Source organism: Rutidosis leptorrhynchoides, chromosome 2 (genome assembly GCF_046630445.1).
Source record: "Rutidosis leptorrhynchoides isolate AG116_Rl617_1_P2 chromosome 2, CSIRO_AGI_Rlap_v1, whole genome shotgun sequence".
Lineage (NCBI taxonomy): Eukaryota > Viridiplantae > Streptophyta > Magnoliopsida > Asterales > Asteraceae > Rutidosis > Rutidosis leptorrhynchoides.
Genome location: NC_092334.1, coordinates 662,689,259 through 662,712,936, shown reverse-complemented (window position 1 = coordinate 662,712,936; position 23,678 = coordinate 662,689,259). Strand labels below are relative to the sequence as shown.

The 23,678-nt window shown below is 34.9% G+C and overlaps 1 protein-coding gene across 1 annotated transcript; it reads left to right on the top strand.

Moving 5' to 3' along the window:
- The first annotated feature begins 20,675 nt into the window (after nucleotides 1–20,675).
- LOC139890218 (uncharacterized) lies at nucleotides 20,676–22,030 on the top strand. Its single transcript, XM_071873115.1, has 2 exons — nucleotides 20,676–20,774; nucleotides 21,212–22,030. The coding sequence occupies exons 1-2, from the start codon at nucleotides 20,676–20,678 to the stop codon at nucleotides 22,028–22,030; spliced, it is 918 nt and encodes a 305-aa protein (XP_071729216.1).
- Nucleotides 22,031–23,678: the final 1,648 nt, after the last annotated feature.

Genomic DNA, 23,678 nt, shown 5'->3' with positions numbered 1-23,678 from the left:
TTATGCTCAGTTGACTTGTACTCTCTTGTGTTTTGACATTTTCTTGAATAAATCTTCATTTTCGCACTCCGTCTTCACTCTTATTTATTTTATACAAATTACAATTCAAAATTACAAAATTACAATTAAAAACTTATTGTTTCGAGTTGATATTGCGACTAAAAATATGTTCATTTTGAGCAATATCAAAATCCCCCACACTTAACTCTTGCTTGTCCTCAAGCAATTCTATCACTCGCACACAATTTAGAGTACTCACATCACACAAATTACGCGAAGCACACGAAACACATATGTTCTTTTGAAATGCAAACTCACGCTATATGAAAACACGCTTTAAGTATAACACACCTTTATTGTAATCACACTCACACTATATACACAATGAGAACACACACACACACACACACATATACATTTTTGGGAGTTTAGAGTAAAGTATCCGAAAAATTTGATCCTACAAAAATCAGGACCTTATGAAAACGTTTTATGGTTTTGAAAATATCATGCTAGTTTTTACACTAGGCACATTTTTCGATTTTGTCGGATTTTCTGAATTTTGAAAAATGAGTGCGGGTTTCCCGCTATTGGTCAAGCCAATCCCTCCCACAATACCTAACATCACGAGATGTCGGTAAGAAAATAATGTGCTTAAGAGGATACACATTACGCCCGGATATCATCGATAATCATGAGGTAATCATCTAATCCATTAAATCAATCATGAAGATTGAGGTTCATCAGTCTTAAAAGCTGATATTTTACCTTTTCGGAGGTTATCCACTGAGGATCTGATCAATCACAGATATTTTGTGTATCATGGTGCACTCCCCATTTGACAAGACAGATCTCCCTCATCGAGATAAGTCTGACTACCAGTTTCCCTGTTTGATGTTGAGGCCTGGTAGATTTCCAGTCGATGTTAGCAATGACTTTTCAAGATTTTTCGTCACCCTACAACTGGTCTGGACTACAACTTCTGAAATAAATCAGTAAGTGTGTCGATTGGGAGACTTTACTCCTATGGGTTATACAAAGTGATCGAGCGCATGCATTGCCCTGGTTCTGAACAATGAAGATCGCCCTTAGGTTTTTGATCTGGCACGAGGTCCGATTTCCGACCAAGCTATGCAATCACCGCTCTCTCACGGTTTACACCCGTTTTGGTACAGGTGACCTACTAGTTGTAGTGAACTAGTAGGATTTTCATTCAAATAAATGAATGATAGTGCAACTTCAAAGGCTATTAATAATTTAAAACATCAATCAACATTCCTTTTAAAATGACTTTTTCGGACAAAATGTATGTAAAATGGTTCTTGGACATGTTTGCTTCTAAGGCAACTCGAAAAAAATTTAAAATTTGAAGTATAAAAGCCTTAAGTGTTGTAAAACTAAATCCCGATAAATTTCTATCCCCCACCCCACACTTGAAATCATGCAAGGCCCTGATTGCATGAAATCAGAAAAAGGATTAAATTTAGAGGGCAAAGTGATAGGGTGATTGTAGAAATTTTCAAATTTTTAACCTGTAAATTGTGGAACATGTAGACGGATGCCGCTGAACTTACTGCCAGCATAAGAGCATCGTTCATTCCGCAATAAGCATTAGACATGTATCATAATATCAAATGTTGCTGAACTTAATGTCAGTCTTTGAAGTTCAATCAAGCTGCACACATTAACAAACCACACAAATAATACTAAATGCAACGGTGTTTTTACAACCACAACCATTACCAAATTAGTTAAAGATACAAACCAAACTATTGTACATTAAAAACAATCACACCAATCATAAAACACACTTTGAAGTTATTTACACGTACTAACCTTCTTTAACGAGTCGTTCACCCAACTCGTCCCCATTTTGATTTAAGCCTTGTGTGACGACCCGGAAATTTCCGACCAAATATAAACTTAATCTTTATATAATTCTGACTTGATAAGCAATGAATTTTAATAAATCTTGAACCTCCGAAAAGAGTTTTACACAAGCTTTTGGTCACCCTTTTATTCCGACGATTCACGAACGTCGTAACTTGATTTAATTGTTTAATTGTTTAATTATTGTGTATATATATGAATTTATATATATTTAAATTGAAAATATGATAATTAAATATCTCATTAAGTATATTAACAAAGTATTATATATATATTTTCATACTACTAATTTAAAGAGTTTTCAAACAATATATATATTACTATTTAAACGACGTAATTAACTTATGTTAAAATGTATTTATATATAATGTATTACGAGTGTAAATACATCCTTACAAGTATTGAATACACTTTATAATATACCAATACATATAAAGGATAGCTATACTCGTATTTCTGTTCAATTTCCTCAAAGAATTCTACTCGCATTCATATGGTATTTTTACCCGTATTATACACTGCTTCTAGAAGTATTTACTATTGGTATATACCAATAGAAATCTGCAATTATTTGTGTAATATGTCATCCATGACCTAATCAATTTAATATGTCATGAATGACTTAATACAATTTAACTTATCTTAGATATTTTCACTAAAAGCCAAAATTATAAGCTTATAAATAAGGACCATTTTAACTCATTTTTACTCCACATTTTCTTAAACTAAAATCACACACTAGAATGCTCTCATATCATACTTTAATCTCAGCAAATTTCCTCTTCATAATCAAGGTAAAATACTTCTCAAAATCCTTGTTCAATTCCTTGTATAGTTGCTATCTTATTATACTTATAAAAATTGTAAAAACTAGAACTTGTTTTGGTGAACACCAAGCTTGTTTGAAAAACTAATCTAATCTTTCTAACTTAACTCTAATAACACTTACTTATATGTATTATGATGTTATATTAAGTTAATATAAGAACTTATACCTTGTACATATGAAGAACACCTTGAAACTTAACATATATCCTTTAATCTCCATTCGGTAAAAAGCAGGCTGTTTTGGGTTGGGAATTAAAAACCTATCTTAGACTTTGAGTTCGAGGCTAAGACTTTGGAAATATGTTAATATATATAAATAAGACTTCCAGTATTTTTTTCATGATTTTAGACAAAGTGTAAGTATTTTATCAAAAATCATATATTGGGTGGATGCCGAGATTTTTCCAAATCTGTCTACCAACACAAAAAGAGGGTAAAGCTCTAAAAATTACTACTTGGGATGAAATTTTCGAATTGGTTATGTAAAATTTACTTCTTAATGAATCCATAGCAATTTGATTCACTTTAAACGGAGTTGTAATGAATATTTGGCGAGCAAAACAATATCTGCTAAAATTAACGTTGTATCGACGAAATTTATATTATAAAAACTATATTAACCATATCCTTGTTAACTTTTCCTATATCCTATATATATTTGGACATGTTATCAGTAGTATAATAAAATATTATAATCTTGGTTAATTCTGTGATTGTATATATGTATAATAATATTCTTGGTACGTCCTAACACAATAAGTATACAATACGTTTTGATAAATCCTAAGACAATACGTACACAATACGTCTTAGTTAATTCTAAGACAATACGTATACAATACGTCTCTGGGTTAATACAAAGACAATACGTATACAATACGTCGTGGGGTAATTCTAAGATTATATATATATATATATATATATATATACCGATTATTGGACTGTTGGATTTTTCGGACTATTTCGGACTACTAACAAAGGACTACTAATAATGGACTACTAACATAAAATGTTAAAAATTATTATATAAGTATTCTATGAACTTGCTTTATTTTATTCATATGTCGTATTATTATATGAATCGTTATTATTGTTATAGGTTCGTGAATCCAAGGACGACGGTCATATTTCTAATAAGTTGAAAACTTATTATTAATATACTTCTACTACTGTGAGTATATAGTCCCATTTTTAAACTCTACAAATATTTTGGGATGAGAGTACATGCATTTTATGTTTTACGCCATAGACACAAGTACTTAAAATATATTCTACGTTGAGTTGTACCACTTTGCATATCTTCCCTAATAGCTTGGTAACTAATATTTACATGTTGTAAGAACATGTATACGCGAATCCTATTGATAGATCTATCAGGTTTGACAACCCCAACCGGGCTATTCGCTCTAGTATCGTAAACGGTTGCATAGTATTTCGTTTTTACTACACTTGGTACAGTGTAGGGAGATTTCATAATAAAGGGAATATGCCACATTAATGGTTAAGTATGGTTACCGAAGCGCTCAACAACTTATAGAATACTTTTATACACTTGCGAGTGTACATATATTTATAACTATGAAATCTTGTGGTCTATATTTATATCGATGATAAACCTATATATCTCACCAACCTTTGTGTTAACTGTTTACGCATGTTTATTCTCATGTCCTTAAGAAAGTCTTCCGCTTTGCATTATCTGAGCAAGCTGTGCATGGAGTCTCATACTTTTATTTAAATAAAGTGTTGCATTTAATAAAACCTTTGTCATGTATTATATTCGACTGTTACGTCACGTGTGTAGTATTTGGAAACCGATGTATTTTGGGGATTATTTCTTAAATAATTGCCCACTTGTTTAAAACATGCATTATGTATAATAATGATGTGCTTTTTATGAAACGAATGCAATATTTTCTAAAACGTATCATATAGAGGTCAAATACCTCGCTATGGGACCAATGAGAACGTACTGCGTTTATAGTAATATGGACGGGTCGTTTCAGTTGGTATCAGAGCGGTGGTCTTAGCGAACCATGTCTTACATTAGTGTGTCTAACGGATAGTTATTAAGATGCATTAGTGAGTCTGGACTTCGACCTTAACTGCATGTCAAAAGTTTTGCTTATCATTTCTAGTCGGAAATCATCTGCTTATCACCCTTAGAAAATTACATGCTTATCATTCTAGTCTAGACACATCTTACTGCATTGATTGCATAAATAGTGTATAGACAAAGTTCATATTTTAGCGTATATTCTAATTCATATCTTAGCGTTTTCATTACTGTAAACTTTGCCTAACATATTCCGTAAATTTCTCCGTAATCTATGAAATCTTTTGCTCTATATATATAGATATTCTATGTAATTATAATACCATCCGATAGCCAGAAATCATTTCATATCGAAAAATCCTTTATTCAATCGTACGAAATGGAACTCTCCACTAGTTCAAGTCCTATGAATTCCGATATGGAATTTCACTCGAGCTCCGAAAGCAGTGTGACCGGAATGGATCAACCAATTAACCATCATCTATTTTGGATGAATTGGGGATGAGTTCGTAGTCTACTTAATCATTGGAGATAAGAAGAAGGTGATCCCTTCCATCCACCACATTGCCCTCTTGGTGAAGAACATGAGGCACTTACCGATGAACCCGTTCGTAACACCATTTTCTCTCTCCTTTCCAGGATATGCCGCAACGAGTATAATATTACTAATATTATTGAGGCTATCCGACCTTTACTCCGTATCTTGCATGGTGAATTATTTAGTAAAAAAAATTACTGTCATGAAAAGCAAAACTTCATTAGCAAGTGCATCCTACATCATTTCATTCCCTTTATAAAACTCGTGACCTCTCTTTTTATTCAAGAAACTTTAAACATCTTCTTTCACAATACAAAACAAAACAAATTCTCATCATCTATACTCACATCAAACCACTACCAGCACCAGCAGCAGCATTACCAACAACATCACAAGCCTCAACATCACAAGCCGCATTACGAGCATCAACATCATACGCACCACAGGCACTGAGGGATACCAACAATAATGAGTGATGAAGTATTAATTCATTATTTCATTTACGTTGAAGAAATTTTCCACGGCGATTATGTAATCTCTAAAGTTTTAGGGATTATTCATTTCTAGTTCCAACCGTAAACCATATGAGATTAATATAATATTAACTCATTAAATTCATATTACATCTGAAGAAAATATACATACATATATTTTCATAAAGACTGTAATAAAAATTCTTTTGTACAAAATATTACTTGTGAAATTTTATTTTAACGGGTAGGTAATACCCGAGAAATACTTAAGTTCACATTAATATGTTACACTGTATATTTTCAATGATGTTTCGACAATCGTTAATTATACTCTCTCCTTTCATAGTAATATACATCATTTCACAAAATTCAAGACAACCATTTTCCATACCAATTTAATTATTCTGATTTTGACAGATCAAAATCCAAGTCAAGATTTAAGAAGTTCCATCAATCTTAAATTCCTACATCCTTCAAAATCATACTTTAAATTCAAACTATACTAGAACATCACTTTCATTCACAGAACTCATAAAGATATTCGTATCATTCAAGATTCACGACGAATTCATTATACGGATATTGACAATGACAACCTGCATCTAAACCCTTCAAAATTCTTGAAAACATCTTAACTAAGGAACAATCGAGAGAATGAACCAATCACACAATACATACGAAGAATATATGCATATAGATATGCATTCGAAGGACACTTGAACCTAAGCAAAGGTTCAACACGTATCCGTGTCAGATCCTTTAGCATTATTATTACCCAAAATAACTTTACAATCCCTTTTCAAAATAGCGAATTTTATCACAGCTCCAAAAAGACAACTTCGACTTTTCATCCGGAGTAGCCTTATTATAACCTTGATATATACGTTGTCTTTTCGCCATCGTTACTGGGGAACCTTTTATATTTCACCACATTAGTAGTAAGCTTACCAGCAATTTTATTGCTCTTTGACTTAAATCTCTCTGAAAGATCACTATAAAACCTTGTCATGTACTCATCTACATCTTGTAACAATAATTGTCATACCAAACCCCAGGAAGCATCAATAATTATTCTTGAATCTCACATCATTTCTGCATATACATATAACGTTATTCCTGGAATTATAATTCTAAAATCCGGAATAGCACTTCAGCCTACGAATCAGTACTATGAAGTTTTGAAAAAGCTGAATGAAGCAGCAGAAACTGTAGACAACCGTAACAGTCAAAAGTTGATGATAAAGAATATTGTGTTAGCAAAGCATAGAAAAAGAGAAGGTTTGGAACTGGAAAACGGATTGAGCAAACCCTGAAGGAGGCTGTGGACAAATCACAAGGATGAAATCTACCTTCAAAGAATCCAAATGATTCGGTGTCTGCTAAAATCCTTAGCAAATACCTTGCTCCTTACTCTAAAACCCTTGCGGACAATATTCTTCATCATCCTCTTATCTTAAATATTCAAAGATATCATCGTATCTTCCATTATAAATATCATTCATATTTCTGAAGATATTTTCATAACCATTCTTATCTGAAATCATTTATTCCTTCGCGTTATCTGTAACACATCATAAAGAAAACTGTTTTAGTTTCTAAATATCTGAAACCTCTGAGTGTAAAGTATGAATGTTTTTGAAGTAATGTTGGGAACTGAAGCATGAGTTAGTATAATATAATGACACTTGATCAACGTGATTATATTACAGTAAGTCATGCTGAGTTTCTAAATGGAACGTAATGATTCACAGACCATAACGTCATCATGTGCCATGTTACATGACTCATACATTCAATCTAATCTCTAAACATATCAAGAACATCTGCTATTGATAGTTCTATCTTTTCCTTTAGATTCTGGTAATTTCACAAGTCAAATTGTGCTATTACAATTTCTCTCTTAGATCATTAGCTATGTTCATTCCGAACTTCATATCTATGAATTCTAGACCATTATTCGCTTGACTTGAAGTCAGGAAAAGAAGACGGAAGCATGAAACTCCAAAATATAAGGAAAAATATAAGCACGAAGATAACGCATAAATTACAAACCGTTTATATCGATGCGTATAGCAATAAAAAGACACGGGAAAACTAAGAACACTATAAACCCAAGAGCATAGTAGAAATTAACGGATTCCTTCGGTGGAAGATGAAAAAGAAGAATGACAGATGTGATAGTCAAGAATATATCAAGAATTAAAACTGGATGGAGCATATTGACGAATGTTTTGGAAGTACGAAGAAAGGGAGAAAGTATAAAAGATGGGAGATGTGGAAATAAGGAAACGTAGGAGGTTGATTTATAGTAAAATATCCGACAGAGAAATCGAGACAGATTATTGCATTAAATCGAAGAGGATCATAATTTCCTTAATCGCCGAAGAATCAAATCTTATATAGATTACAAAGATTTTCTTTAATCCGGAGATCAACCGTGATGATATATATATATATATATATATATATATATATATATATATATATATATATATATATATATATATATATATATATATATATATATATATATATATATATGACTTGATAACTTTATGACCATCAGATTAAAATATCTAAGGCCCAGAATTGTTGAACATTCTCATTTGAATGCTCATATATATATATATATATATATATATATATATATATATATATATATATATGGTGTTTATCGGCATACACTTTCTGTCTCGATTGGGCTTCCTTCAATCGATTCATAGCTATAGCGACCTTTTCATTAGTCACTCTAATCAACTCAGGTCCTTCAATCAATTTTTCACCCGCTTCAAAAGATAAGACGAATCCCTATTTTCTCATTTCACTCTTTTACGATAGTTTCACACATACGTTTCGAGTAATTGAATTATTTTATCCATATTTCTCAATCATGATAAAACCCTATGAATTAACTTATATTCATCATAATAACATTCTTATTGTTAGCCATGACGACCTCGATCAAATTTCAGGACGAAATTTCTTTAACGGGTAGGTACTATGACGACCCGGAAATTTCCGACCAAATTTAAATTTAATCTTTATATAATTCCGACTTGATAAGCAATGAATTTTAATAAATCTTGAACCTCCAAAAAGAGTTTTACACAAGCTTTTGGTCACCCTTTTATTCCGACGATTCACGAACGTCGTAACTTGATTTAATTGTTTAATTATTGTGTATATATATGAATTTATATATATTTAACTTGAAAATATGATAATTAAATATCTCATTAAGTATATTAACAAAGTATTATATATATATTTTCATACTACTAATTTAAAGAGTTTTCAAACAATATATATATTACTATTTAAACGACGTAATTAACTTATGTTAAAATGTATTTATATATAATGTATTACGAGTGTAAATACATCATTACAAGTATTGAATACACTTTATAATATACCAATACATATAAAGGATAGCTATACTCGTATTTTCGTTCAATTTCCTCAAAGAATTCTACTCGCATTCATACGATATTTTTACCCGTATTATACACAGCTTCTAGAAGTATTTACTATTGGTATATACCAATAGAAATCTGCAATTATTTGTGTAATATGTCATCCATAACCTAATCAATTTAATATGTCATGCATGACTTAATACAATTTAACTTATCTTAGATATTTTCACTAAAAGCCAAAATTATAAGTTTATAAATAAGGACCATTTTAACTCATTTTTACTCCACATTTTCTTAAACTAAAAACACACACTTGAATGCTCTCCTATCATACTTTAATCTCATAAAATTTTCTCTTCATAATCAAGGTAAAATACTTCTCAAAATCCTTGTTCAATTCCTTGTATAGTTGCTATCTTATTATACTTATAAAACTTGTAAAAACTAGAACTTGTTTTGGTGAACACCAAGCTTGTTTGAAAAACTAATCTAATCTTTCTAACTTAACTCTAATAACACTTATTTATATGTATTATGATGTTATATTAAGTTAATATAAGAACTTATAACTTGTACATATGAAGAACACCTTGAAACTTAACATATATCCTTTAATCTCCATTCGGTAAAAAGCGGGCTGTTTTGGATTGGGAATTAAAAACCTATCTTAGACTTTGAGTTCGAGGCTAAGACTTTGGAAATATGTTAATATATGTAAATAAGACTTCCAGTATTTTTTTCATGATTTTAGACAAGGTGGAAGTATTTTATCAAAAATCATATATTGGGTGGATGCAGGGATTTTTCCAAATCTGTCCACCGACACAAAAAGAGGGTAAAGCTCTACAAATTACTATTTGGGATGAAATTTTCGAATTGGTTTTGTAAAATTTACTTCTTAATGAATCCATAGCAATTTGATTCACTTTAAACGGAGTTGTAATGAATATTTGGCGAGCAAAACAAAATCTGCTAAAATTAACATTGTATGGACGAAATTTATATTATAAAACTATATTAACCATATCCTTGTTAACTTTTCCTATATCATATATATATTTGGACATGTTATCAGTAGAATAACAAAATATTATAATCTTGGTTAATTCTGTGATTGTATATATGTATAATAATATTCTTGGTACGTCCTAACACGATAAGTATACAATACGTTTAATAAGTTGAAAACTTATTATTAATATACTTTTACTACTGTGAGTATATAGTCCCATTTTTAAACTCTACAAATATTTTGGGATGAGAATACATGCATTTATGTTTTACGCCATAGACACAAGTACTTAAAATATATTCTACGTTGAGTTGTACCACATTGCATATCTTCCCTAATAGCTTGGTAACTAATATTTACATGTTGTAAGAACATGTATACGCGAATCCTATTGATAGATCTATCAGGTTTGACAACCCCAACCGGGCTAGTCGCTCTAGTATCGTAAACGGTTGCATAGTACTTCGTTTTTACAACACTTGGTACAGTGTAGGGAGATTTCATAATAAAGGGAATATGCCACATTAATGGTTAAGTATGGTTACCGAAGCGCTCAACAACTTATAGAATACTTTTATACAATTGCAAGTGTACATATATTTATAATTATGTAATCTTGTGGTCTATATTTATATCGATGATAAACCTATATATCTCACCAACCTTTGTGTTGACTGTTTACACATGTTTATTCTCAGGTCCTTAAGAAAGTCTTCCGCTGTTACATTATCTGAGCAAGCTGTGCATGGAGTCCCATACTTTTATTTAAATAAAGTGTTGCATTCAATAAAACCTTTATCGTGTATTATATTCGACTGTTACGTCACGTGTGTAGTATTTGGAAACCGATGTATTTTGGGGATTATTTCTTAAATAATCGCCCTACTTGTTTAAAACATGCATTATGTATAATAATGATGTGCTTTTTATGAAACGAATGCAATATTTTATAAAACGTATCATATAGAGGTCAAATACCTCGCTATGGGACTAATGAGAACGTACTGCGTTTATAGTAATATGGACAGGTCGTTTCACCTTGTTCTTGAAGTTGAGGATAACCTCGTCTTCGATTTCCAGGGGACCATCAACATAGTGTTTGACTCGGTGGCCATTCACTTTAAAAATATCGCCCTTCCAGTTCACCACTTCAATTGTACCATAAGGGTACACTCTTCTAACAACAAATGGTCCCGACCATCGGGACTTAAACTTTCCTGGTGACAATTTGAAATGGGCATTATAAACAAGGACACGATCTCCTTCCATGAACTCCTTTGGACTTTTTAATCGCTTATCGTGCCATTGTTTGGTCTTTTCTTTATAAATTAGAGGGTTTTCATAGGCTTCAAGCCTCAACTCGTCTAATTCATTCAATTGGGTCAAACGTAACCGACCCACCTCCTTGTAATCCAAATTACATACCCTTAACGCCCAATGCGCTTTGTGTTCAATATCCAAAGGGAGATGGCATGCTTTCCCGTATACCATCCGGAAAGGAGTGGTTCCAATAGGTGTTTTGTAAGCCGTGCGATAGGCCCACAATGCATCGTTTAATTTAACAGACCACTCTTTTGGATTTGCACCAACGGTCTTTTCAAGTATGCGTTTTAAAGATCGATTGGTATTCTCCACCTGCCCACTTGTTTGGGGATGATAAGATGTTGAAATTTTATGGATGACTCCATAATATTTCAACACCTTTTCCATTTGCGTATTTCAAAAGTGGGTGCCCCGATCACTAATAAGAGCTTTTGGTGTGCCAAATCTTGAGAAAAGTTCCATCAAAAAGGTTACTACAACTCGACCATCATTTGTTGGGAGAGGTTTTGCCTCCGCCCATTTGGAAACATAATCTATGGCCACAAGTATGTAGAGATAAGAATGAGACTTTGGAAAGGGCCCCATAAAGTCAATTCCCCAAACATCGAACACCTCGCATACTTGGATGCTTTGTTGAGGCATCTCATCCCGTTTGGTGATTTGACCGGCCCGTTGGCACGCATCACAAGCTTTACAAACGTAGCGGGCATCTTTAATATTGTTGGCCAATAGAATCCGGCCTCATAAACCTTCCTCCCCGTGATTTGGGGACCAAAGTGCCCACCCATTGGACCAAGGTGACAATCAAGCAGAATTTCGGTGCATTCCTTCCCCGAACTGCACCTGCGAATAACTCCATCCGCACATTGCCTAAATAGATAAGAGTCTTCCCAAAAATAGTATTTTAGGTCACTAAAGAATTTCTTCCTTTTCTGATGTGACCAACCGGTTTCTAGGTACCCCCCAACAATGTAATTGGCGAAATCAACATACCACGGGTCTTCCACCTTCTCTACTCGCATGAGGTATTCACCGGGAAAATAATCTTTAATACTCGATTCATGGAGTACTTTAAGATTAGGATTTTCAAGTCTAGAAAGATGGTCAGCCGCGAGATTTTCGGCACCTTTCTTGTCCCGGATCTCGATATCAAATTCTTGCAAGAGCAAGACCCATCTTAGCAATCGAGTTTTGGCATCCGGTTTAGAGAAAAGGTATTTCAATGCCGAATGATCGGTGAAGACAGTTGTCTTCGATAGGACAAGATATGATCGGAATTTGTCAAAAGAAAAGATGATAGCAAGGAGCTCTTTTTCCATTGTTGTGTAGTTCAATTGGGCTCCTTGTAAAGTCTTGCTTGCATAATAAATGGGTTGAAAATGTTTCTCAACCCATTGGCCCAAAACAGAACCAACTGCAAAATCCGATGCATCGCACATTAGCTCGAATGGTAATGACCAATTTGGAGCTATAATTATTGGTGCTTTAACAAGTTTTTGTTTTAAGATGTTGAATGCCTTAGTGCATTCACTCGTGAAAACAAAGGGTGCATCTTTTTCGAGAAGTTTATTCAATGGCGTTGCAATTTTTGAAAAATCTTGAATGAATCACCGGTAAAACCCAGCATGCCCGAGAAAACTTCTCACACCCTTCACATTTGAAGGAGGTGGAAGGTTGGCAATGACGTCAACCTTTGCTGGATCCACCTGAATACCAACACTTGAGATTTTGTGCCCTAAGACGATGCCTTCTTTAACCATAAAGTGGCATTTTTCCCAATTAAGCACTAAGTTCGATTTCTCACACCGTATAAGCATTTTTTCCAAATTTAGAAGGCATGAATCGAAAGTGTCACCGAAAACTGAAAAGTCATCCATGAACACCTCCATGCAATCTTCAATCATATCGTGAAAAATAGCCATCATGCACCTTTGGAATGTTGCTGGTGCATTACATAGACCAAAGGGCATTCGACGATATGAAAAGGTGTCATAGGGACACGTGAAGGTAGTCTTTTCTTGGTCCTCGGGGGAGATGGGAATTTGAAAGTACGCCGAAAAACCATCTAGGAAACAATAAAAGCTATTTCCCGCTAGTCTCTCTAACATTTGATCAATGAATGGTAGCGGAAAATGGTCTTTTCTTGTGGCATCGTTTAACTTACGATAATCTATACAAACTCGCCACCCGGTCACAGTTCGTGTTGTGATAAGCTCGTCCTTATCATTTGTGGTGACAGTTATACCACCCTTTATAGGAACACAATGGACCGGGCTTATCCACGAACTGTCTGAGATTGGGTAGATTAGACCTGCATCTAGCAATTTAATGATCTACTTCTTGACAACATCTTGCATATGAGGATTTAGCCTCCTTTGACGTTGCACCACTGGTTTGGAATTTTCTTCCATTAAGATCTTGTGAGTGCAATAAGAAGGACTAATTCCTTTTATATCATGAATTTTTGGTGCAATAGTCGGTTTGTGGGCCTGTAATAAGGAAACAAGACGTTCTTTTTCATGTTTAAAAAGGAGTGAGGAAATAATTACTGGAAGCTTCGAATCCTCCTGAAGAAAAGCGTACTCAAGATGATCAGGGAGCGGCTTAAGCTTCAAAATTAGAGGTTCCTCAATTGAGGGCTTACTCCGGTAATCGCTATCCTTGTTCAGTTGTTCTAACTCTTCCTCAGTTGGTTCATACCTATTTGCCATCAAAGTGGCCATCACATCCATTTCTTCAACAGAAAGTTCTTCATCTCCACTCGCCAAATCGTATACACCTGTTTCATCCGATTCAGGAAATTCCTGCAAGAACTCATAATGCGAATCTATGCTTTGCATAAAATAACAAGTATCATCTGAAGATTCAGGATATTTTAATGACTTGTCAATTGCAAAAGTCACACTAGCTTCACCAATTCTAAGGGTCAACTGCTGATCATAAACATCAATGACACATCTAGCAGTATTTAAAAATGGTCGACCCAAAATAATTGGTATTCTGTCATCAACTTTTATGTCTAAAATCACAAAGTCTGCCAGAAAAATCAGATTTCCGGTCTTAACTAACATATTCTCTATTATTCCTCGAGGGAATTTTATAGAGCGATCAGCTAGTTGAATAGCCATTCGTGTGGTTTTGAGTTCCTCAGGGGCTAATTTAAGGTAAATCGAATAGGGCATCAAATTGATACTAGCCCCCAAATCGGCTAATGCCCTCATACAATCAAGGTCACCCATTAAACAAGGAATAGTGAAATAACCCGGATTTTGAAGCTTTTCGGGAAGTGTGTTGGACACTAGCTCTGAACATCTAGCATTTAAAGTGACCGATGAAATGTTTTCCATCTTCTTACGGTTGGTGAGCATGTCCTTCAAGAATCGAGCATATTTAGGCATACCTGCACACATCAATAAAAGGTAAATTTACGTTAACTTTCTTGATGAGCTCCATGAATCTTGACTTCTCTTCCTCAAGCTTCTCAAATCTTTGTTTTCTTGGGAATGGGAGCGGTGGTTGATATGCTTTAACAACCGGTTTGACTCGCACCGTGTCTTCTTGACTTTCCATGTGCTCTTTGTCAACACCTTCAACCACATTTTCTGGCTCCTTATCTTTCTCCGGTTCATTCACACTACCTGGTTCATTATCTTTCGTTAATGGAACACGAAAGTCAGAGACTTCTGGCATCCTTGGTGGATCATAGGTTACCCCACTTCGGGTGGTGATAGCTTTTGCTTGCTCATTTCGGGGATTAGATTGTGTGTTGCTTGGCAGTTCCCCCAGTTTTCTTTCGCTTAACAATTTAGCAAGATTACTCATCTATTGTTCCAATACTTGAATGGAAGATTGTTGGTTTCTAAATTGTTGCTCATTCTTCTCATTTGTTTGGCTTATATTGGTGACAAGTTGAGTTTGCGACGCAATTAACTTCTCCAACAAACTCTCCATATTTGACTTTTTCTCTTCATGTTAGGGTTTTTGATAAAAACCCGGAGTTTGTTGTTGGAAACCACTACTTGACCCTTGTTGGAAATTAGAATTTTGACCTTGAGGGTTGTAAGGGTTATTGAAGTTTCGGTTGAATTGGGCCCGTCCTTGAAATTGATTATTGTTCCTTTGGCTTATGAAAGCAACTTCTTCTTTCTGGGCCATCGTTAAACCTGCATCACAATCTTTTCCTAAATGTAAACCACCATAGTATTCACACCCCACCTTCATTCCATGGATTTCCTTGGTGATCTTTTCCATGTTTCGAGCAACACCATCTATCTTCACGCTAAGAGAACCATTGTCATCATAAGCACCGGCGTTTGAGACTTGAGCATGACTGGTCATGGGTCTTTCTTGATGCCATTCATGAGAATATTCGGCTTGCTTTTCGATTATCTCATAAGCGTCTTGCTCAGTTTTGTCCATGAGTGAACCTCCTGCTGCTTGATCAATGGAAATTCGGGTTGCAACATCACAACCCTTGTAAAAGATTTGAACCTTTTAGAAGGTATCCAATCCGTGGTTTGGACCACCTCTTAACATCTTGGAAAATCAGTTCCAAGCTTCATACAAGGTTTCCAACGGCTTTTGACAAAATTGTGTTATTTCTTGTTGGAGTCTTGCGGACTTGGAAGCTGAAAAGAATTTTTTTAGAAATTTTTCTAACATACCATCCCAAGTGTCAATTGTACTATAGGGCAAAGAATCTAACCAACTTCGTGCTTCCCCGTGGAGTGTCCAAGGGAAAAGTCTTAAAAATATGGCTTGATCGGAGTCCGCTTGAAGCTTGGATAGAAAACATATCTCTTGAAAAAGACGAATATGCTCATTAGGATCTTCATCTGGTCCCCCACCAAATTGGCATTTGCTGTTTATCATCTGGAGAATAGGTCCTTTTATTTCAAATCTTGCCTCACCTGTGGGCGGAGTAATTGCGCTGCCCTGACCGGTTCAGGTGGCCCTCATTTTTGCCGCCATTGATGGTTTTGGTGCCTCCATTTCAAAATTTTGAGGATTAACAGGTTCACCAAAATTAGAATATTGTGGCTTGGTTGTACTTGATGATTCAGAAAAAAAGCTTTCTTGTTTTGATGAAGATTCAAAAACTTCAAGTACTTCTTTTGGTATTCTTCCAAGCTTTCTGTTCGGTTCTGTAAGTGGTGTAAGTAGCGGAGAATCTAAATTTCGGGTACGTGGCATATGCAACCTAAAATCTGTCAAACACACAACTAATAAAACTATTAAACGCACCGATTCTATACGTTTAAAAATAAAAAAACTATTAATAATTTAAAAGAATTAAGAAACTACTTAATCACAAATTAGTTAATAATTCTAATTTGGCACAAAACTGTCCCCGACAGCGTAGCCAAAAACTTGGTGTGCAGAATCAGGTATATAATTTATATTAGAAAAAATACCGGTTATTAGAACTATTACACAACTACGGGCAGACCCGATCGTGTAGTAGTATAGATAATGGTTTAGTCCGTGTATCGTTCCAAGGACAGTTGTATGAGTCAAACTTTAATTAGAAACTATATTATGATTAACTAAGTAAATGAAACTAAAGGTACAAGATAATTTGGTTTTACCCTTTTACGATGGGCTAATCAAGACAAGTTCTAGTTTACAAGTAAAAGAAATGTTTTTGGTATTTTTGGTTTTAAACAATTGTAAATAAAGCAAGTAAGATAGTTTGATTTAGATCAAAGAGACGAAATGTTCATCTAGATCTTTTACCCTCAGTATTGGATGTATATTTTTGTTATTAAGACCCAATTGAATGATTATGTGTGTAAGTTACCTATTAGATTCACCAAGAGTTCTCTTTTGTAAACACGCAAACACAATTACAAGATCAAGGGTTCCCTTTTCACTATAGTTCTTGTATTTTTAATCGGATAACTTAGCTAGTTCTAAGGCTTGAAAATTGACTTCCATGTTCATAGTTATCAACAATTGTACAAACGTTCGTTGCATACAATTCATCCATATATCGTTTAATCGTTTGGATCTAATTTACCCCCTTGGTCCGGTTTAGTAAACAATCAATCTAAGACAAGTTGATTGTAAATCAATATGATAAATCAACAAGAGTTCTCTTTATCAACAACATATCAATTAACTAGATACAAATGATTTAACATCAATAAGCATGTTCTTGATTCAAGCTTAAAACTATCACACATAATACATACAATCAATAAATTTACATCCAATACCTTAGTTATTAATCTAGACAAACATTATGGAATTAGCCAACAATCATTTTAATTGAACAAACAATCAAATTAACAAAGTACATAATTTTAACCAATGTGATAAACAGAGAATTAAAATTTAAAATATAAGTACTAAAAATAATTGTTGAACAATAACCAACAGAGAATTAATTCCTTACAAACAATTAAATTGGTCCACCTTGTCGTCTCTTCTGCTTCTTTTCTTCTCTTTGTGTGCGTCGAACAGCATAACCCAAAAAAAGGTTCGGCTCCCTCCTCTCCAATTGTGAAAATGAGATTCACTTATATCAGCAAAAGTTAAACATGTTGGCCTCACCTTTTTCATTATTTTTTTGTAACTAGCTTCAATTATTTTCCATCTTGTATTATAATACTTGACAACAACCTGCTCCATTTTGATTTGTTTATTCTATATGTCCTTTGTGTCGACTAGCTTTGGAATTAAATACAAGAACTGGGAGCATTGGCCTAACTTATTAGCATATTTAAATATCAGTGGCTGAAGTGCAAATGCCAATATCTTTGTTCGGTTGCTGGCTTGCTAGTGATCTTGTCTGATTTTTAAGCTTCGTTAACGTGCACCTTATGCTCAGTTGACTTGTACTCTCTTGCGTTTTGACATTTTCTTGATTAAATCTTCATTTTCGCACTCCGTCTTCACTCTTATTTATTTTATACAAATTACAATTCAAAATTACAAAATTACAATTAAAAACTTATTGTTTCGAGTTGATATTGCGACTAAAAATATGTGCATTTTGAGCAATATCAGTCCTCAACCTAAGTCAAAGGTTACTAGGTCAGTAAATTGTCCCCAAAAGTTTAAAAGTGAATAAATTAAACCTTAAGTATCATCATCATCATTCGTAAAAGATAAAGTAAGTTTTCAACAAGAATAGATATCGATACAAAAGGCTGACTTCGGACAGCTGCTACGACCTCTATACAAACCTAAAAGACACGTGGTCAGTGGCCAAGGCTCCGTATGTGAGTCCTTGTACCGCTGTCCAATTTTCAGATCCTAACTCGATATCGTTTGACCGTGACGACGGTTCAAGCGCGAGTAGGTCAGAATTTTCAGCACGTCGTTACAAAGGCGTAGTGATTTTCGAAAGGCTATAAATTCTAAACCGTATATCGGATTTAGGCGAGTCTTGAATGAAAAGTCATCTACTCGAAAGAAATATCTAAAAATAAACTTTCCAGAAGTCCCAGGTGTCTGATCAGACCCCGAAAAATAGTAAACAAGTGCTCCGTTGGGTTTCTTGGTGCTTGATGCTCATCACGGTTCTCATCCTTGATGCGTGTAACCTTCAAGTGTACAACTCTTTGATGTTTTAGCATCACTTTAAGTTTCAACCATAAACACACAACTAAGAGTAAACGCTAACATTCTACAAGTTTTGAACATCAAGGTTGTCTCTTTATTGCATAAACACAATAAAGCTTCAACCTTTGTGCTTTTGACACAAGTTTATGCATCTTCATCATATGAGATGATGAAGACTTGATTTTTATCACCATAAAAATCATAAAAGGTTGCAAGTAAGTGAGATCTACAATAATAACTTAGATCTCAAGTATTAAGAAACCCTAAGCTAGAAAGCTTGGATTTTTACAAGATTAATGAGACCATAAGCTAGAAAGCTAAGATCTAGTAAAAGTAATGAGACCATAAGCTAAAAAGCTAAGATCTAAACAAAATAATGAAACCCTAAGCTAGAAAGCTTGGATTTTTACAAGATTAATGCGACCATAAGCTAGAAAGCTAAGATCTAGTAAAAGTAATGAGACCATAAGCTAAAAAGCTAAGATCTAAACAAAATAATGAAACCCTAAGCTAGAAAGCTTGGATCTTTAATGTTCTTGAAGATTCTTAAAGCAAAAAGCTAGATCTACAAGTTACATGAAGATCATAAACACAAGTTTTGATCTTTTAATAAAAACAAAGTGATCTTAAGCTATAAAGCTTAGATCCATCAAAATAATGAAGATCCAAAGCTAGAAAGCTTGAATCTTTCATGTTCTTGAAGGATTTAAATCAAAGTTTGAATCTACAAGATATAATAAGATCAAAAAGCTAAAAAGCTTGATCCTTTAATGATGATGATGATGTCGAAAATAAAGAAGGAAAAAGAAGAAGAAAATAAAGAAACTTACAATTTTTAGTGTGAGAAAGACTTGAGAGAATATTAGAGAGCAAGTATGTGTAAAATGAGAATGAGATCAAGTGTGAAATGGGAAAAATAAGCTTGATATTTATAGTGGTGATGGGGTGGGTTGGCCGTGGGTTTTGGGGGGACAAGGGGGACAACCTTTTACTTTTTGTATGGTGGTGGTCTAAAGGTGGTGCTTGTTGTTGGGATCCCATGCAACATGTGTGGTAATGGTTAACAAAAATGCTAGTATGTTGGCTCATATTAATGGATTTTTGTCTTACATTTTAATGGGTCATAAACTTAATAAAGTTGGGCTAATTTAAGAGTCCATTAGCTAGAGTAGGGTGGGCTTAAGTCCAATAAGGTAGAAAGTCCATTAAGACTAACTAGTGTGCATTAGTAAATTACTATGCGTAATTAAGCAACCAATAAGCCAAGTAATTGTCATTAGAAAATAACAATTAGTTTTACGTAGTCATAATATTCCAATTATGACCAAAATTAATCGTGTACAGAGTACATAGCTCGTTCTAAACGTCAAGTGACACTAACGGTCATAAAAGCATTCGAGGATCAAGTTAAGTAACTACGTACTTAATAACACGTTTTAAAATATAAACGAAAGTAATCAACATAAATAATGATCCCAGAATATAATATAGCTCAGTACGCACAAATACGTAGTTTCGTGAAAGTAATAAGCACAAAAAAAATAAGTCAAAAAAGTCGAGTCGTTACACTATGCCTACAGACAGGCCCACTTCGTTATCTAACCCAAATGATTTAAATGATGTTGGGCCTAAAAAGATAAATGGGCGTGGGAGTAATTCCCCAGTTGAGGTTATCAAAAATAAAAATAAAAAATACAAGTCGTATGGGCAGGGGATCAAGCTCGACATCACATCGGGGTCAACAATCTGAGGAGGTTTCACTATGTAATGGCTGTTACTGGGACACAATTGGGAATTGGAAGGCGTCTTCTAGGTTAAAGAGATTGAAAAGCATGGCGCGGAGTGGGGTGGACTTATCGAAAGACAACCGATAAAAATGTAAGAGATGCTGTAAATCCTCAATGGCAAATGCAAAATCAAAGTCAAAGTCGTGCAATCAGGGTCCTGTAATAGAAAACTCAGTGTGTGGGGATGCCTCGGAGGGGCAATCGATTAATAATAAGGAGCTAAAGGAGTTTGGGGAGCAAATCGGATTGAGGTGGCCAGGCCCCAATCCCCTGTAGGTTTGATCTCCTTGTTTTCATTTTATCTAGTTTTCTTATGAAGATTCTGTCATTGAATATTCACGGGTTTGGGTTTAAGGGTAAATTTGGTTGGGTTAAGGGTATTTTTTATAGTGAGAAATCGGATGTAACGGTCTTTCGAGAGACCAAGTGTAGGTGCTTAAGCAATAATTGGGTTCATGCTTTGTGGGGTAATGATAATTGTGGATTTATACAAAGAGAGGCCATTGGGAACTCGGGTGGATTACTAGTTGTGTGGGATACCTCTAGGTTTATGGTGGAAGGTGCGGTCACGAATGAGTTTTTCATAGCAATTAAAGGAAAGTGGTGTGGCTCTGGTCATGGTTCGATAATTGTGAATGTATACAGACCTCATAACGATGAGAAAAAGAAAAAGATGTGGTGTGCCCTAGATGAGCTTATCAATAGGTTCGAATCGGCTTGGGTGGTGTGTGGAGATTTTAATGAGGTAAGATGTCATTCGGATAGGTTGAATTGTACGTTTCATCATGCTCGGGCATCACGTTTGAATGACTTTATCCTAAAGAACAACCTTATTGAGATTCTGATTAATGGAAGGAGGTTCACGAGCATTAGCGATGATGGCACAAAGTTTAGTAAACTCGATCGTTTCCTTGTAAACGATAAGTTTATTAACTTATGGGTTGATTTATCGGTTGTTCCTATTGATCGTAGGGAATCGGACCATTGCCCAATCTTGCTTAGGGATCGCATTATTGACTTTGGTCCGAAACCTTTTAAAATCTTTGATGAATGGTTCAACAAGGTAGGGGTCGATAAGATAATTGTCGATGCATGGGGTATGGGGGTACTTGGCTCTAGAAGAGATTGCATTTTTTAGGATAAATTAAAAAACGTTAAAAAAGAATTGAGAATTTGGAGTAAAAAGGAATTCGGGAACTTGGACATGGAAATTAATGAGCTAAAGGGTAAAGCTTCTAGATTGGAAAACATAGCTGAATTGGGAGTTTTAAGCGAAGAAGATCGTGCAATATGGTTAGAAACACGAAGGTAATGGATCGAAAAGGAAAAAGCAAAGTCGGGTATGTTAAAACAAAAGGCTCGTGTTCGATGGATACTCGAGGGAGATGAAAATTCAAAATACTTGCACTCCTCTATCCGACGAAAATACAACAAATGCAATATTCGCGATTTGAACATCAACGGGCCATGGAACGAGGATCATTCGGTGGTGAAACAAACTATACTTGCGCATTATAAAGACACATTCACTGGAAAAAAAACTCCAATCTACCATCATTAAGGGCTGAGTTTGGGCCTGATATTGGGCTTGATGCTACAGTTATTAACAGCCCATATACGGCTGCCCAACATGCTGCTGTCCACGATCCTGTCTTGGGCCAGAACGTACCGGTTGGGCCTCCTGACCATGCTACGGCTGATGGGCTGTCTGGGCCTGCTAGGACTACGGTGGGTGGTGTTCAGATTGGGCCTGAACAGATTGGGCCTGAACAAGGGGTACAAGATTTCAACAGTGAACCGGGTGCACACTCTCGATATAATGGGATGGGTCTGAACAGAATTTCGGTGCTGGATTCACAGGCACTAGAAGAGAAATTTTGTGAAGCAGAGATATGGGATGCGGTCAAAGGGTGTGGAAGTTCGAAGGTTCCCGGTCCGGACGGATTCAATTTGGGATTTTACAAGAAATTTTGGTATGTTATTAAAGATGACTTAATTGAGGCAATTAATTTGTTTTGGGAACGCGGTGTGATTTCTAAGGGGTGCAATGCCTCATTCATCACATTGGTCCCCAAAAAATCAGATCCCATTTCTTTAAGTGACTACCGACCGATTAGTTTGATAGATAGCTACTATAAAATCATCGCGAAGCTTCTCTTCAATCGACTCAAAAAGGTAGTTCCTAACTTAGTGGGCGCCGAACAAAGTGCGTTCATAAAGGGGAGAAATATCTTGGATGGCGTCCTCATCGCTAACGAAACACTTGCATTCCTCAAACGTAAACGGCTAAAAAGCTTTATTTTCAAGGTTGATTTTGAAAAGACGTTTGACAGTCTCAATTGGGATTTTTTGATTGAATTTATGGGCATTATGGGGTTTGGGCCAAAATGGAGGAAGTGGATTCTCACATGTTTCAAATCGTCTTCCATTTCAATCCTCGTCAACAGTTCACCCACTAGTGAGTTTAGTCTCGAAAGGGGGGTTAGGCAAGGCGACCCACTTTCTCCCTTCCTCTTTATTCTTGCAATGGAGGGCCTAAATGTGTTGGCTAAAAACGCGGTTGAAAAGAGATTGTTCTCGGGTGTAGAAGTAGGTATGAACAAGGTTGTGATTTCACATCTACAATATGTGGATGACATAATTTTCTTCGGGGCTTGGAATGATGAGAATATTCGTAACCTCATGAAATTACTCAAGTGTTTTGAATTAACTTCGGGGCTTAAGGTCAATTATCATAAAAGTAACTTAATCGGGATTGGGGTGGAAAATGTGGAGGTTGAAAGTGT